Source organism: Trematomus bernacchii, unplaced genomic scaffold (assembly GCF_902827165.1).
Source record: "Trematomus bernacchii unplaced genomic scaffold, fTreBer1.1, whole genome shotgun sequence".
Lineage (NCBI taxonomy): Eukaryota > Metazoa > Chordata > Actinopteri > Perciformes > Nototheniidae > Trematomus > Trematomus bernacchii.
In genome coordinates this window covers 4666555-4685223 of record NW_022988050.1, presented here as the reverse complement: position 1 = coordinate 4685223, position 18669 = coordinate 4666555, and the positions used below count along the sequence as shown (strand labels likewise).

Below are 18669 nucleotides of genomic sequence, written 5' to 3'. Positions count from 1 at the left end.
AAAGCTAATGTAGTTAATATTCTTAGTATGAAATCAAATGAAAATATATCAAGAAAAGCCTGTCAGTCATTTACCTTTTGTAGATGTATTTTTCTTAGAATACGACAGTAGAGAGGTAAAACATTGTAATCCATATTGAAAGTCAAATCAGAGTCAACCTTCCTTTATTTGTCCTGCAATGGGGACATTTACAGTATTACAACAGAAGCATAGTGGATATAAAGTAAAAAGATGAATGAAAAAGTAGGCAAACGTTATTCATAATAAAAACACAATAAGTAAAAAAACAAACAGATAAGCAAACCATGGTAAATTAAACAAAAACTAAGTAGCAGTATATTTTTTAAAAGGGGACCATATACAATTATGGAAGTAGCTGGTACTGTTCACAGATTGTAAATTAGTTGAAGGAAAATGAACTACTGGCATATGTTGACATGGGGGCTTTTCTCCGCCCCTTGAACGTAACAGCTAAAACATCAACCAGCTCAACAGCACTGCGTGATTCCGACATTTCCCACAGTCTGTGAAGGCAGCAGCAGCTCCAGCATCCATCCAGGAGCATCCACAGTTACAGTTCAGTGGACAAGGCCGACACTCACAAACACACACTTGGACGTAGTGAGGATTTAGCAGTCGATTCCATGCTACCCTGGATCCTGGAAATATCGTAAACAACAACAGGTATGCAATCGGGGTTGTGACAGTGTTGTACTGCGTTGCAATGAAGGGAAAAACAGTCGCATCTTCCCATGAACGTGAAGCATCCGTTAGCTAATGGGCTGGACGCTCGGCTAACAAGGCTAGCTGTAGTTAGCTAGCTCAAACGTCAGCTAGTGCATCAGTTGTATTGTCTTTTTGTATTATTTGTAGCATAAAAGCTAACATTACTGTGGACCTTTTAGTTATAATAACAATAAGAGGTGTATGACTCAACGTGAAGCTGTGACACGTTACTGTTTGTACTGCTGAATTCTACTTTTTGTTTAATTGTAATGCAATATAAAACAAATGGTATAGCTAGCTAACACATATCTTTGTAAAAAAAAAAACGGAATATACTGTTGGTTGTTTAGTTGAGTTTTATTCTTCAAACACATTAATCAGTTTGTTTGTAGCCTATGATCTGCTTAATGTGTACATGTTTTGTTTTATTATAATTGCCACAAATGAACTCAAACTAAACTAAACAACAAACAGGATATTCTGGCGTTTTTAAATATTTACTTAGAGATACATGTTGGCTTAAATAACTGTTAAATGACTGTCTGCTCTTTAACTGGGACCAAAAGAACTCAGGGTGATCTTGACTGTAAGCTATATTTGGTTAACAAACAAAACATTTTGACTTTATGGAAGTGGTCCTATCATAGGCCTCATATAATCAGAAGTACAGTGAGTGCTAATGTTTCTCTATAGACTTTACACAGTAGCTGCTGCAGGTCAGAGGTGTTCTGCTTGTTAAACATTGAAACATCACCAGGCCTGCCTCATAAAACACTGTACATATATTGGGCAATGGCTTACTAATATCTGGATGTAAATGGATATACCTCTCAATAAAAGATTCTCCTGACATTAGCATTCCTCCACTGAAGAGAGTAACTTTAATAATAGATTGTTATCAACAAATATATATTATGTTTTTCAGTAAACCAGCTTAAAGACCAGCAGATTATAATGTTAAAAGATGATGGTTATTTTGCAAGAGATGTATATCTAGGGAGCTTCACAGTCTTTGTGTCTTTTCAAATCTTCAACAAAAGTCCTACCTGTGGACTACCGTTACTGTAATAAGAACATCTGCACAACTGGAGAACACCTGAGTGAACAACCACTGTCACTTTAATAATCAAAAGTGTTTGCTCAAATAATGTCCAGCTAAATAAAATATAGTTTAAACAATTTCATCCAAAAAAGGGCATATGGAATATCTGAAAATCCAGAAAAAGAATCTCACATTTTGGATCATGTGAGCATTATATGATTCCCTACAGAGGTGTTCACCTTTCACCTAGTTAACACACACTATCCCAACCCCAATTTCTCCTCTTTCTGTTCTGGACCCACTCTCTAATGTTGATCTGCTATCTTTCTGTCTGGCAGTTTTCCAAAAAACAAGGATGCAGTTCAGTTGATCAGCCAAAATACAGGGTCGTGTCAGTTCAGAGAGGTGTGTCTACATTCGGCGCTGAACTGAGCAGGTTATTTGGTAGGGCTGCACAACTAACCAACATTGAACTGAAGTCGCAAAATGCAGTATTTAAATATCAGGAAGCACAATATTTATTGAAAGCTAATTATGTGGTAAAAAGCCATTTTGCTGCAGAAATATCCCGGCCTACAAATACTATTCTACAGACTTAACAGAAGTTAGATTTGTTTTTTGTGAAAATCTGATTTAAAAATAACGCCATGGTTATTTGGAATATTTTTTTATGCAATGAGAATTTTGACTACAAACGGATTCTTCTCTCTTAAATCCTGAATTATATCGCAATTGTATTCAGTCAAAATGAATCGCAATGAGTTACTTTTTTCCAAATTGTGCTCCCCTATAGTTTTGGGAACAGGCACAACTTTATCTGCCAGATCCGACCTCAAGGGCAGAACCTCAACGCAAGCAAGGGACGATGAGGGAGTTATGTTTGTGCGTGTGTTTGCTATTTTTCACCCACACAGCAAGAGCAGACGTGGCCTCCACAGGGCGCAGTCCAGTGGAGTGACTCAACCTCAGGGCATCATCCATAGCCTATTTGTGGAGGAAAATCAATTTCCCTTTGTGGAGTGAAGCAGTTGTTGCCCTCAACAAATATACCGAATCACATCAGCGCTTTTCCCCACAACTCCATCAGTTTCTTTACATTTTAAAATGACCCATAAAGCATGTTTCTCTTTTTGAGCTTCTGTTAAAATCATGCATTGAATGAAAGTGTTTTTTCAGGAGAACACACACATATTTGGCATTTAATCATCTGTGTGTCCTTTCTACCGCCTTCAGAGCTCAGTTTCCCATCAGCTGCTGCACACAGGAATCGTGATCTGAAAGCGTTAGCCTATGTTGGCCTTCTTGTTTATTTTCCTTGTTGGATAGCTGTGTGCACTTCTCAGTATTGTATTCTCCCCCCTAGGCATCTAAATGTCACATTTATCGCCTCATTAGAAATGAGAGGATTGTATCTAACCACAAACCCCCGAGCTGGCAGGACTTTCACTTCACCAGCGAAAGACGGATGTTAGTGTTAAGGTTACATCTTTACTTGAGCAGTCAACCTTAGAATTATCTGCGTTGTCTGACAGAATATTTAATTCGTTTTTACAAAAGATGTAGCTGGTTATCATCTCTGGGAAGGGCTTCAATGTTTGCAAATGTTTGTTAGTTTCTTGAGAAGTGTCACTTACAATGGATCTCAAAGGACTGAATAAAAAATCTGATTAAAAGAAGTAGCTTGGAACTATAACATTATATATAACTAAAGCTTGTTTGTGTACATATGCTAAAGCATGTTAAATTAACAACTAAATGAATCCTAGAAATATGTCTTATGGCTCTTCATAATTTTCACAATCTGAAGGTGTGCAGTAGTCAATACCTTTATCCCACACACATTTTAAGTCAGGGTTTTTTCAATACAGGAGATATGAAATGCATATAATGGTATGATAGCCGTCCACTTTAATATTGAGATATACCGCTTTACTGATACAACACTATTTTTGTCCTCAAGTTTTTGGCTAATTGACAGTTAAAGAAAACTTTTCCTGTGTCTTCTCTTCTGTTCCTCTCACCGTGCTCAGTCATCATGGCTGAAGCCCACCAGGCCGTGGCCTTCCAGTTCACGGTCACTCGAGAGGGCATCGATCTGCGGCTGTCCCACCAGGCCTTCACTGAGATCTACCTCTCCGGTGTGCGCTCCTGGAAGAAACGCATCATCGGACTCAAGGTATCTTCTTCACTCTGGCTGACGCACTTGTTTGTACCCTAAAACTGTCTATAATGATCAAATAGTTCTCCCTGTCATTACTATGTTTGCTTCACTCTTCATGTCAGCACTTGCAGCTCATTTGTAGTTTGCTCCTTTGGAAGAATACAGAGAATAAACGTATAAGTTACTTGTATTTTATCTCAATAATTGAAATAAACTCTTAGCTTTATGCTACAGGGTTGTCTTGAAATGTTAGTTGATGGAAATATTGTGTTCGTTTTGGTTGTATGATCCTATATAAAGGGCACTTCTGAAAAAGACGGCTTACTGATAGTGATTTTTCTTTTAAGGATGCATGTGGGTATCCTCAAGTCTTTGTTTGATCACACATTGATTTTTTGGGAGCAATGTGGATAATAATTAAAGGGATTTTTTTACGTATGAGCATTTCATACCAACTCCTGCTGCAATAGCTTTAAAGTCACAGTTAAATTCAAAGTGGTTAGACGTGTAAGTCAGGTTAGTGTCTGACACTGAGCGAAATGCAGGTAAGACCTAAGTATGTACGTACTCTTGATCATAACTGCATGTCAGTGTTCTGACAGTAAACAGGAATAATGGCACTTCAAATCAATCTCTCTCTCTCCTCTTGTTTACAGAACAGCGTGGTGACGGGGGTTTACCCTGCCAGTCCTTCCTCCTGGCTGTTTGTCGTCATAGCGATTCTGGCTACTATGTACACACGCTCCGACCCCTCCATGGGACTCATAGCCAAGATACAGGAGAACCTGCCCGTCAGGTAACACGTCTCGTGACTTTATGAGATGGTTAATGATTCATCTTCAGCCGCGGACACACAATATTCCCTTTCACTGATTGTACATTGTGTCACAGAGAGATGTGTGTGTGGTTTAAACAGGCCTCACCGCTTCCCATTGTTACCTAATAGTCTCCTATAATACATTTAATTGTTTATTTTTGTCTCTTGCTTACACGAGAGGGTTGTTTATAGCTATATACAGAGGGTGGGCAATATATCTATATTTTATTTATATCATGATGTGAGACTAGATATCAATTTAGATTTGTTATCATAATATAGTTAGTGCTGTATTTCCTTATGTTTAAAGGCTGAAATACTATATAGTATTTACATTTTTGTGATGACTGTGTTAGCTCTTCTATTATTTTCCTCTTACCAATGCGTCATTAAAGGGGCCCTATCATGTTCATATTTGTATTCGTGTCTATACTGTGACATGTTTACATACTTTAATGTTAAAAAAGGTCTTTACTGTTCTGATACTGCCTGTGCTGCAGCACCTCTTTTCACCCTCTGTCTGAAACCAGAGCCTAGTCTGCTCTGATTGGTTAGCTGGCTGGCTCTGTTGTGATTGGTCAACCGCTTAGCGATGGGATTTTAGCCCTTGCAGACCATTTACATGCACAAAAACCCATATAACACATTACCGGAAAGGGAAAACCCCAAACGCACAATTGGGCCCCATTAAATCCTCATCACTAATGATTATCATTATCAGAAATCTCATTATGTAAATATTTTTGTAAAATGATCAATGGTCAACCATACAATATTGTCAAAATATCGATATCGAGGAATTTGATCAAAAAGGTAGATTTTTCTTTTTCTGTTTAAGTTCTATTTGTATTCACTGTTCTTCTTTTGTCCCTCTGTGTATTTGCAGCCAGTCCATGAGTAACCAGTGCCAGACGTTGGTGTCGGCATTGCTCTTCAGCACCATGCTGTGGCTCCTGCTCATCTTCACCATGCGCATGTGCCTCAAGCAGCTGCTCTCCTACCACCGCTGGATGTTCGAGAAGCACGGCAAGATGTCCACCACCACCAAAGTCTGGGTGGTCAGTGCCGCTTCATACCCATTTCAACTTGTTGCTGTTGACTAATTCAGACTTTCACTGTTTTCAGCCTATGCTGTTGTTAAAAATACAATAAGTATAGTGTCATGTTTCACGCTCACTGGGAACAAGGTCATCTTGTTCAAGAAATTCTTATTTTATATAATATATTTTACACTTATATAAAAAGAAGAGATAAACAAGAGGAAAATGTAAATAAGACAGTAAGTAAGCTGTAAAACAAATCATGTAATACCTTTATAATACCTTTTTTGGTATATTTGTAAAACTGTAATTATTAATTTTTCCACAATATTAAGACAAAATCAAAACAACAAGAAAAAACTGTTCTACTGAAGGAGTATACGAAAAAAATAAATGTAATGTACAAATACAAAATAAAAACGGTAATGCAAGTGCTTTCTTATGGTTTTGGGAATATCAAAGTATATAAATACATACGATTTTTAAGATATAATGCAGTACCAACCGTGTGTGCCCTGTGTCCTCTCTTTAATATTGTGTGTTTACCCTCTCTGTTATGGATGTGTTTCTCTGCCAGGCGCTGGTGCGGATCTTCTCTGGCAGGAAGCCGCTGCTCTACAGCTACCAGGGCTCGCTGCCAAACCTTCCTGTGCCGGCTATCAAGGACACAGTGAAGAGGGTGAGGCGTCACATGAAGCAGAGGAAGTGAAAACACGCTGATAACTGAACATTAAACAGATGGATCCCTCCTCACTATCAGCATCTTCTTCCTCTTTATCATCACATTTCCTTTGTTTATGTCTGGCTCCAAGCTAGTTGAGATATATTTTGACGGATGAGAGAATATAGAAAATAAGAGATTTTGTGTTATATAAGCGGAATTAGATGTGTTTGTAATGGTATAAGACTTCCACATTACCAACTGCAGGCTTTCATTTATGTATATTTATTGATTTACTAACCTTTTTCTGTTTCCACATTAGTTTTTCTTTATTTTACGTCCTCTGAATGACACTTATTCTTGTTTTCTTTGCACATCTTCTCTGTTCAGCACTTGGAATCGGTGCGTCCTCTGATGGACGACACAGAGTTTGAACGCATGACCCAGCTGGCGTCAGAGTTTGAGAGCAGGCTGGGTAACCGGCTGCAGTGGTACCTCAAACTCAAAGCCCTCTGGGCCACCAACTACGTAAGTGGTCCACCGCAGCGTTTAAGTGTGACCACTTCAAACGTCACTCAAATGTTCAAAGCAAAGCAGGGAAAAGGACATTTAAAATTCCATTAAAAATGTATATCTTTGTGAGGCTCTGTGGTTTAAATAATTCATCCGAATATGTAAGTGACGTGTTTGCCCGTTGGCTGCAGGATTAGCTTTCTCACCATTTCTTTGTGTTTTAATCCTCCAGGTTAGTGACTGGTGGGAGGAATATGTCTATCTACGTGGACGAAGCCCAATAATGGTCAACAGTAACTATTATGGCATGGTAGGAAAATCGTTTTGTTATAAGAAAATGTCTAATACAACCTGCTGTTATCCCAATGTATATTTGACTCTAATGAAATGGCTTGGTTTTAATAGTCGATTCTGATTGGTCGAGTAAAGCAGCCATACAGTCTGTTATTTTTGAATAGCAGACTGTTGCTATGTAAGCAGTTCAATCTCATGTCAAAGCAAGGGGAACATTTCTTTCAGAGGAAACATTTATTAATTTCTAAATTAATCAATCTTTTGTAAATCAATAATTTGTGTTGAATTAGTGATCTCCTTAGTAGCCCTGTATTAATGCGTCCTGCTTTATGACAATAATGATCAGCTCGCAGTACATTGTCCCTATTATATGTAATGGTGGACATGTTGACTTTAACAGCCCTGACCAGTTACATTATTCTGTTTAATGGCATTTAAAATATTCAACAATTCATTGGAACTGATTTCTTTGATCAGTTTAACATATGAAAAATGTAATTAAGGAAATGTAGCTACGAACGTACGACAGCTACTAATCCAAACTGCACCCAACTTCTCCGATGTACTTATGGATCACTTTTGTTTCAATGATAGTCACCCGTGTTCATCCTTCTCCTGACTTCCTGTTTCTGTGCCTTCTCTCTCCAGGACTTCATGTACGTGACGCCCACGCCCATCCAGGCGGCTCGGGCCGGCAACAGCCTCCACGCACACTTCCTCTACCGCCGAAAACTCAACAAAGAGGAGCTCAGACCTGTGAGTTTGACCTACAAGTCAACCGTAGCTGCCCCATTTATAAGGAGGCGTATAATATTCATGTCTTTTTGCTATTGTAACAGAAACAATGGGATATTTCTTAGCTAAAATATATAATAATTACAATACAGATGTTTGAGAGCATCAGTTTGTGTTTTGAATGTGTGAGCTACATCCATTCATGGCAGTTTGTGTGTATGCCTGTTTATGATAAGAAAGTGTGTGCATCTCCATTTATTTGTTTAGCGTTTGTGGAGACATTTCCCTCATGTTCTCATACCATGCTCATCTCTCCCCCCCCCCCCTTCCTTTTGTACTCCTTTCACTCGCTTGATTTCTCTTCATCTACTTCCCTCGTTTCCTCTTTTTTCGCTCGATTCTACGTTCCCTCCTCTGCATCTCGCCTCTCCGTTTCCCAGACCCGCATACCAGGCACTGTCATTCCCCTGTGTTCAGCTCAGTGTGAGAGGCTTTTCAACACCACACGCATTCCTGGAGAGGAGACCGGTAAAGAGACTGACATGCACACGCACATCAGACACCCGCTGTGGCGACGTGACGTTTCTCGCTGTGCTGATATGTGATACAGTCTGAACTCGTAGCTTCTAAAAAAAATGCCAACACACCGCTGCCTCAGAGCGGATGAGGCGAACTGAAGGTGTCTGAGCCCTCTGGAGTTTAAGCGTGGGATAGAAAATAGGACTGTGTGAGTGTGTGAAGCAACTGAGTCATCATATGTCTGCTGCAGAGGCCGTCCTGTCTTCTCTCATCTGTCTCCTCTCGCCTGCTGCTCTCATCGTCCGGGTTTCTGTCTCTAACTAATATCTCTTTTCTTCTGCCCACACATTTTTCTTTTCTCACCTTTTTCTTCCTCACCCGGTTTACTTTCTGTTGCATCCCAACACTCCTGTCTTCTTTTCCTTTCTTCTTGCACCGGGCCTTCCTTCTTTTCCCCGCTCAGTTGATGATGAGGTCTGCAGTTCCTTGCTGTTCCTATCAATTTGAGCAGATGTTTGCCACTTGTCGAATCCCCGGAAGACTAACAGGTAGTATTTATATTTGTACACAACTGGCCCAATCATATTTTAACCAATATAATAACACTGGAAATGTGCTTTGAGATTTTCAAGATGATCAGTCAAGTAGAGTCAGATCACACGACATCTCTCGACAAAACACAAGCACATTGTCCAGGGTTCTTACGGTCATTAAAAACCTGGAAAAGTCATGGAAATTCAAAATGCTAATTCCAGGCCCTGGAAAAGTTATGGAAAACAATATTTTTCCCAAAGTTTTGGAAAAGTCATGGAAATGTAACTAAAGTTGCATCAAATATAATTTATATTTTATCTAATCGCCGAAATAGTAATACTATAATGATAATAAATACTGTATCGTATAGTAATGAAACGTAAAATGGCATTTAACTGACGAGGTATTTTGCTGGTGAGAGATTTGAGTTGCTTTAGCCTGTAGAAGCTAGTAAGCCTACTATTTGATTTGTTTTAGATAGGCACCACATGTTTCAGACCTTATTTTCCTGTTCCATGTTAAAATAAACCATTTTCAGTGGTACCGCTGAGAGAGTAATTTCTTTGGTCATGGAAAATTAGGTAAAGGTCATTGAAAATCATTGGTGATTTTCTATGTAGTATATTTATGTACTTATTTTTGTGTGTAATTGTATCTTAATAATGTCACCTGGACATGTTGCCGATACAGTTGTGTACTGCATTTCGGAAAAAAACTGAAAACTAATGTCAGAAAAATGCAATGCCAATAGGACAGAGAAGATGCCCCAAAAGATAAACAAAACCTATGCACAAGAATACAGATAAATCCCTTCATTTCATGTATTTCTATGTGTGTGACTTGCCTCAATTAACCAAATATGTGTATTTCCTTTTCTGTGCGAAGACACCGTGCAGCATTGGCAGGACAGTGACTACATCGCGGTGTACCACGGCGGGCGCTACTTCCGGCTCAGGATGTACCAAGCAGGCCGGCTCCTGTCGCCCCGGGAGATCGAAACCCAAATTCAGAGGATCCTGGATGACCCCTCAGCTCCTTCAACAGGAGAGGCCAAACTGGGGGCCCTGACTGCTGGAGACAGGTCAGTTTGACAAGCCACCGGAGATCATATCACATGGAAAACACAGCGCTCTGCATCCCTCATGTCTTAACCATCATCTCCTCCCTCCCAGAATTCCATGGGCCGAAGCCAGGACGAAGTATTTCAGCAGCGGGGTGAACAAACGCTCTCTGGACTGCATAGAGAAAGCCGCCTTCTTTGTGTCCCTGGATGACGAGGAGCAGGGCGTGATCGCAGACGACCCAGCTAGTTTAGATGCATACGCCAAATCCCTGTTGCATGGGAAATGTTATGACAGGTCATTTTACACCTCATTAATCACTGTCCTGTAAACGTGTAATAAGTTCGGTTTTCCTTTTAACGCTATGTTGTTTTATCTTCGTTGACATGCAGGTGGTTTGACAAATCCTTCACAGTTATTTACTACAAGAATGGAAAAATGGGCGTGAATGGAGAGCACTCGTGGGCCGATGCTCCGGTGTTGTCACACTTATGGCAGGTAAGGAACATGAGAGAAAAGTCAACACTGTTTTGTTTCTGAGAGGTCATCACTTATTGTTATTTATTGTTTGTTTCCAGCAAACGTTGTCCACTGACTGCTTCCAGCTCGGTTACAATGCAGAGGGTCACTGCAAAGGAGAGGTGGACTCATCTCTCCCCCCACCACAGAAGCTCAGCTGGGAAATCCCTCCAGAGGTGAGTCATCCAGTCACACACTTCACTTACTTCCTTTAGTTTTTAGCTTGGGAAAACAGGCTCCTGCTCCTGAGTTGGCAGCAACCCCTATAAGCTTTTTATGCATGCATCAAAAGGTCTGTTTGAAATGATAGTGCTTAAATTATAAAAATCAAAATCACTGCTAATTAGATTATTCTAACAGCTGCCTAATTTACCTAAACAATAAGGCAATTTCTCATTGTTTTACCCTTATATTGAATTTTGACAAGGTGTTTTCAAGGAATTATTTTAATGTTCAACTGCGCAATTGCTTTGAATGTATTTTTTATTATATATTTTGTTGTTTATTTATGTAGTTATGCCTTTTGATATGTTGTATTTATCAGGATGCATCGGTTTAATTCTGTATTTTTGTCTAAGTGTGATTTTGTTTAGTTTCATTTTGATAATTGGTGACTTGTGTCCCGTTTGGTTAATAAATGTTTTTTTTTTTAATGGTTTTAAACACAAATATAAAAATGTTCTTAAACAAATATAGCACATTACTTTTTATACATATATTTCATGTTTATGACATTTTAAAAGCGTTGAAATGCTGCCAATTATTTGAAGTAACAACATGGACATTGTCTTTGCTTATCAGGGGACACAACATTATTTTGAAAGCACACTGAGTGCAGTGGTGTCAGTATCTCCGTCCTGTTGATGTAAATGTCTGCCTGTGTGTCTCAGTGTGAGGAGCAGATCTCACAGTCTCTGGCTGTGGCCCAGGCCCTCGCTGACGATGTGGATATTCACGTTTTTGCCTACCAAGAATTTGGCAAAGGGAGGATCAAGAAGTGCAGAGTCAGTCCAGACGCCTTCATCCAGATGGTTCTGCAGCTGGCCTACTACAGGGTGAGCCTCCCTCTGAAGCGCTGTGGACTACATTACATTTAATGTGCCACCGTCAACTTTATCTGTGAATTTTGTTTTGTCTTTCCAGGACCAGAGGAGATTCTGTTTGACGTACGAAGCCTCCATGACCCGTCTGTTTAAGGAGGGCAGGACGGAGACGGTGCGCTCCTGCTCCAACGAGAGCAGTGCCTTTGTCCGAGCGCTTGAGAATGGAGAGGTGAGACCATGGAAACTGTCTCTTAAATATCATTATTTTATACAGTGTGAGCAAAGCATTTTATAAAATGTCAAATATAGGACCTGTTTGAGTGTGAATTGCTATTTTCCTCGCATAAATCATACCGTTTCTATGCAAAGCAGTCATGCCGCTCTTGCCTTTCCCCTCCAGCCGGCGCATGTGTGCAGGCATTTGTTCCAGGAAGCGTCAGAAAAGCACCAGAATCTGTACCGCCTGGCTATGACTGGATCTGGCATCGACAGACATCTGTTCTGCCTCTACGTGGTGTCCAAATACCTCGGAGTGGAGTCTCCTTTCTTGAAAGAGGTTAAATTCTCCCCTCTGGCATTTTCATATTTATAATGAGTTCAGTTCATTATTCAATTTAATATCTACGTGTTTCAGGTGCTGTCCGAGCCCTGGCGGCTGTCCACCAGTCAGTCTCCGATGCACGTGGAGATGTTTGATATCGTCAACCACCCAGAGTACGTCTCCTGTGGAGGGGGCTTTGGACCGGTCAGTGCTTCTCTCACAAAGTTACTAAACTGTTTGATGGTTGTCCTGGAAACAATAAATAAACAGGGCTGTACCAAATAGCTTCAAATGTCATCAAAATATTGACAAATGCAAATAATTTCTTCTTTTTAAACCCTGTATTTCTGCTACACTGACACATGTATGACCACAATAACAAAAAACTAAAATTCCAGTGATGATTGAAAGCTCATAATAAGCTTTATTAAAAAACACTTGGTACAGCCCTAGAAATAAACTTACAATTGCTATGCCATTTTACTGGTTTTATTTACTAGTCTTTTCCTCTTTTTTTTTCAGTCTTGAACCTGTTAAATAAAACATGCCAATATTTGTAGTACTTATTTTCTTTCTCACTTTAACAGATACAATCCAGCTACTTTTTTGAATGAAAGTGGCTCTGTGTTCTTGTACTCATTAAGCAGCCACGAGTATACATATAGTGTTTATCTCTTTCAGGTGGCTGATGACGGTTATGGGGTGTCCTACTCCTTTATGGGGGATAACATATTGAACTTCCACATCTCGTGCAAGCACTCGTGTCCAGAAACTGTGAGTTCAATAAAAGGAGTAATGCAATACAATAAACAGAAACTGCTGTACATATTTAAGTTACATTTAAAGGGGACCTTTCATGCAAAATTCTCTTTTTATGTCTTTTATACATAAATATGTGTCCCCGGTGTGTCAGAGAACTCGCAAAGTGTCAGAAAACAAAACCCTCTCTCTTTTCCTCCGTACCCAAATCTCTAAAAACGGGGGTACAACGGAGCTGATCCAGATTTGCGTCCGATATGACGTAATATCGGAAATGTGGGCGCACGGCCCTATCAGAAACATTGCTATCGGAAACAATGCACAACGTGTTTTGGACGTAATATGGTCTTTGTTTACATTAGCAAGTATCGCTAACACTCAGAGCTAACCTGTACTGGAGAGAATATGTGTAAAAAAGCCGGATATAACACATAGACATGTTTTTTATATATTTTTAAATATCTGAGACCCATAATATATGCCTTTTTTTAAATAGCATGATAGGAGATCTTTAAATACTGCTTTTATTGAGAAAAGAAAATCTACTTTTAAGCAGAATAGGATTTAAATACTTGAGACATGACTAATTGTTTTGAGCACAGCTTTTTTAACGCCCAGGGTGGTAAGGTTTTTGAGATGTACAGATTAATACAGGTGAAATAAGATCTTATTGGATGAGGTTATGTGAAATGCTAATTCTTATTTGCTGTATTTCTGCCCTCCAGGATGCACATAAGTTTGGCGATCAGATCAGAACAGCGCTGCAGGACCTGCTCCAGCTGCTGAGCCCCATCCGAACAGAGTGCCACAGGGCGGAGGGGGGGCGGCCCGACGTGAAGAAACACCTGTAGGCGAGACTCAGGGCAAAGGGAAGCAGAAGGAAGAGTCTGCAAGCATCAAATTAGGAAGTGAGGAAAGACGTGTATTTTTTTTCCTCATGAATTAGGAGAATTTTATAGCCAGATGATATTCAAGGGACACTTCCATTGGGGAACTGATCAAATGGAGGAGATGTTTTTACTTATGTGTGTAAATAAGCTCTTTGATAGGTGTGTGAGGAGTAAAAAAAAGTCCGTAGATTAACAAATGAAGAGTACAGTACGTTTTTTTTATTTGTTATAACGACAAAACTATTAGAAGTTGTTATTGTGACATGTTATAAAAAGGCCATCTTGAATCGCACCACTAACTGTTAGGGTAGAAATCCCTAACGCGTATTAATTGCAGGGAGTAATTTAATATAAAGTCAAAGATTGCCACTTTTTGTGCCACTTCATTTTCTGTCGTCGAATTTGTTGCGTGTGATGCATCTCGCCGCAGTATAGACTCCGTTTCAACCACCCGAATGCATCATCGCTGTAGCAGTGACACCACACACTTTAACATCTCGGAGGTCTGTGACTTCTCAGTGTTAACTCAATGTATTTAATAATACTTTTTCTACAAAAACATGATTGTAATGCTGTGCTGGGAATGCCAGGTGGTGAAATAACAAATCCACAGGTTGGCATTACTGTTTGACTGGTATTATATTCAGGAAATAACTCTTGTTTTATGTTTTCACACATTCAAAATGTACAAAATATAAAGGTCAGTTTGCTTTCATCGCTCAGTTGGTTAAAGACTCTACTGTAACAAACTCCAGATATTTCACTGCCACCTTAAATCTGTTTTGTATTTTGTTTTTACCACTGTATTATTACGGAAGCACCATAACAGTACAAGCTGTATTATGTACATCATATGCAGGTATTTAGTCTCGAGCAGTGCTGCAGGTCAGATGTGGATTACATCTGATTCCTCTGTCATTTTTCATCGAGTATTGCCTTTTCACTCAAGCTTGTCTCGCTGTATTACTATTGTCAGCCTTTTTAATGCAATATAACGGGAGAACATAAAGTTATTCATAAAGAAAAACAGTTTGAACTGTTTGTTTTTGTTGCCTTAACCCTCCTGTTGTGTTCATCCCCCCCCTTACTTTGGTGTTCCCGGTCTTGTTTTAAATGCTCGTACATTAAAATTAAAATAAAACATGAATCATCACCACATTCTATTTAACACCCTTTGGAGTCATTTACTTTAAAGGTCACCTTTTATGCAAAATCTACTTTTTCATGTCTTTTATACATACACATGTGTCCTCTCTATGTTAAGAGATTCAGAAAGTATCAGGATAAAATATTCTCTCTTTTTGTCCTGATCCATTTTAAAATCAGATTTCGGTCACTTTTGGATGTCACAATGTTTTTTGGGTTGTGCAACCATTAGCCATTAACCAATCAAAGTTGCACCCGCCCACTTTATCGCCTGAATCTCCTCCTTGACCAGGGGTGTCAAACTCAATTTCATCGTGCGGGCCACATTAGCATTATGGTTGCACTCAAAGGGCCGGTTGTAACTTTCAGTCTCAATCTTTATTTATTTAGATTGCACATTTAAAACAACCTCAGTTGACCAAAGTGCTGTACAGGGAACAAATATAAAATAACACAATAGGAGTAAAATAATAAAACAATAATTAAAAACAAGATAAAAAGCACAATAACTAGAAACATATAAAAACACATACAAATATCAAAAATGTTATGTTCAACTAGTATTAAAAGCCAGTGCAAAGCTTTAAGACCTTATAAATATGTCACATATATAAAATAATGTATCATATTACATTATTGCCTCTGCATTGGATTATTATCAGATAGGGTAATAACTTCATAATTAACTACGTCTGAAAAGCAGAAGTCTAAGGCAAATAATTGCAAGTCTCTTCAGTGTGCACGTCACAAAATTAGATGCATTGTGGGACATTCTGACTTCTGTAAAGCGGCATTCAACCGTATAATAAACACATTATATTCTTTCAGAGCTCTTGCGGGCCACAGAAAATGAAGTCACGGGCCGGATTTGGCCCCCGGGGCTTTGAGTTTGAAACCCCTGTCCTAGAGCACTTTTGTGTTTTTTAACCAATCATCTTTCAGAGGGGCGTGGCCAGCAGCAGCTCATTTGCATTTAAAGCTACAGATACATAATCAGCACTTTTGAAACAGGGCTGAAACAGAGGGGATTATGGGATGCTACAATGATCTGTTTGGTATTTCGAGCCAAACACTTCAGAGACATGTTTTGTATATGTCTGAGAACTATAATACATTGTTGAAAAAGAGTATAACAGGGGACCTTTAAAATAACTCTTATTTGCCAAATGCATCAGAAAGCACTTTTCAAAAGGAAGCATAAAGTGCCCATACAGAAGCTCAGGAGTAAATGTAATGTCTTGTCTGGAACTGCAGATCATTTCACAATAGCCTCTTCTTCATTAGTTTTCTTCTTCTCTTTTTCCTGGAAAATCTTCCCATCTTGGACTCTCCACTGAAGGTCGAGCCCCTGGAACTTCTGTTTGAGCTATTTAAGCAAGAGAAGATAAATACACTCCTTTATAAAAAAATAAGCTCGTCATGATGTTGTTATGACATTGTAAAGATCAAATCAAATCAAATCAGGTTTTATTTATAAAGCACATTTAAAAGCGATTTTTGGTCGAGCCAAAGTGCTGTACATGTAATAAAAACACATTACTACAATCACAATAAAAGACAATAAATTACAACAGATATATATAAAAAATAAAATAAAAAAAACACAAGGAAAAGTCAGGAGTCGTGCTCCGCTCTAACTAGATAAAAACGTACTTCCTGCAAAATGGCATTGGACACAGCTTCGTCATTGAGGTTTAAGGACGGATCTGACTTCATTTCCACCCTCACAATCTTCACATGTTTTTTTTGTAGGTCTAAAAACAAACAGGAAAAATACATCGGTAAATGTACTTCACCACATTCCACCACTGACTTTAAGTTTGCTTTCAATCACTTTGGCATTTAGATATAGGCAATGTACTTGATAGAATATAAGTAATGCTCACCCTCATAGCAGTAGAAGGGATATTTGCCAATACAGCTTCTGTCCCACCAACTCTTGGAAGAGATCCCAAACAATGTACAGGAATCAGAATCCGGCTGACCTGGAGCCCATTGTCTGAAGGAACTGTTACTCTGATCCGACCATTGCCACTCATCTCTGAACAGACCGAATGCTCACCATCATTGCAACAGGGAGAAGGTACTGTACCCAGTTCCTATGTTCGGCAGTTATAGACTGGGCTTTATTGTACAAGAGAATACAAATAAATAAATATGGACCATTACTGTATAATTATCCTTAAATGATGTTATACAATGCACCTAATAAACAAGTGTGGCATTTTGAAACATGATGTGCAACAGTTTTTACTGTAATTTGTGTCCATTTTGTTGTTAACTAAGATGATGTTGTGATTTATTTTTGTGTTAGTATGCACCTGGACGCTTTGGACATACCTGGAGAAGGAAGAAATGGGTCTTCGGAATGATGGGAGTTAAAGACAAAAGGCGGACACTAGTGTTGAAACTAGTGGAGAAACGATCAAGATGCCACCTTGCCCCTCTGATTAGACGGCATGTTAAGTCAGGAAGTAGCATTATTAGTGATGAGTGGAGGGCATACAGGAGAGTGCTGAGTAACATGGGCAGTGGCGACTGGTCATTAGGGGCAGGTGGGGCACAGCCCCACCTAGTGTCAGCAGAAAGTATTACACATAATGATTACAAAAAATGCAAAGAGATGCAATATATAAAATATATTTTAAGGTCATGTTTAATCATCTGATTCGTCTGTACATTGCTGTTTTAGTCTGTGTTCTTCTAATTAGTGTCTACAGTGCCGTTTTGACCCATGTGGGACAAAACCTGACCATGCCCCACCCACTCACTGTCAAAGTGAACGGTGACTGTAAAAACTACACTGCGCATGCTCAGAGTATTTTTCAATGTAATGTGTGTGGCAAAAAAAAAAAGACCAAAGGGGCACAGAGCTGCCATCCCCACCATACGTCATCTCACATCATTCAGAGCTGATTGGCTGTAAGTACGTGTACCGCGAAAAGTGTGCTGTGTGAAGAGGAGACGAGAGAGCTGCAGTGACGCGTCCTAAAACCAGGAAGTAAGCTGCAAAAAAGCAATGAGGTTTCTACATACTGTAGGATTTTAGAAAATAGCTCGAAATAAGATCTGTGGGAAACGTACCTGTTAGATAAATGCACGTTTTGTTCAGCCGGATAATATCCACATGTCTACCCTACTTTTATAATTTTTTATTCATAAATCTATCGATTAGATTTATGATAGACTTTTGAAACTACAAGAAGATAAGGAGGACTTTTACAAAAAAGTTATAGAAATTTTTGTCCAGAAGGATAGGCAAATGGACTTCATCTTCAAGTCAAGGTAAGACCGCAATTTTATTGAAAATGGGATCTTACTAAGAGAGAACAATTCAATATTTAAATTATAAAATTACATTTTTTGGGTATCCTTTTGTTGAACTGTCTGTTTAAAATTAATCGAAGCATCAGACAAAAAAAGCTTTTGAAAATAATATTATATTTTGGTTTAGGTCAAAATATAATATTTGTAAACCTGAAGAGTCAGTGCCAGTGCCTCACCAGCCATGAACCTCACTGCACGTCACTGCAGAAGCTTATATATAGACATCTATGTTTTTTGTGCCCCACCACTTTTGTACTTATAAAAACGCCACTGAACATGGGGTACAACCACTACACCATAAACCACAGCAGGTGGTTTGTGAACCCCCAGACGGCAGTCAT

The 18669-nt window shown here is 39.1% G+C and overlaps 1 protein-coding gene across 2 annotated transcripts; it reads left to right on the top strand.

Moving 5' to 3' along the window:
- Window positions 1-519: 519 nt before the first annotated feature.
- On the top strand, window positions 520-14241 carry LOC117473962 (carnitine O-palmitoyltransferase 1, liver isoform-like). 2 transcript variants are annotated; one of them, XM_034119939.1, is made up of 19 exons: window positions 520-684; window positions 3799-3944; window positions 4586-4725; window positions 5633-5804; window positions 6364-6465; window positions 6838-6975; window positions 7193-7270; window positions 7903-8010; window positions 8972-9056; window positions 9928-10123; window positions 10215-10400; window positions 10496-10601; window positions 10682-10798; window positions 11513-11677; window positions 11766-11894; window positions 12066-12221; window positions 12300-12410; window positions 12888-12980; window positions 13691-14241. In XM_034119939.1, the coding sequence occupies exons 2-19, from the start codon at window positions 3804-3806 to the stop codon at window positions 13814-13816; spliced, it is 2349 nt and encodes a 782-aa protein (XP_033975830.1). In that variant the 5' UTR covers window positions 520-684; window positions 3799-3803; the 3' UTR covers window positions 13817-14241. The 2 variants fall into 2 exon arrangements, with proteins under 2 accessions (XP_033975830.1, XP_033975829.1); XM_034119938.1 differs by lacking the exon at window positions 8972-9056 and adding an exon at window positions 8430-8517.
- The last annotated feature ends 4428 nt before the right edge of the window (window positions 14242-18669 follow it).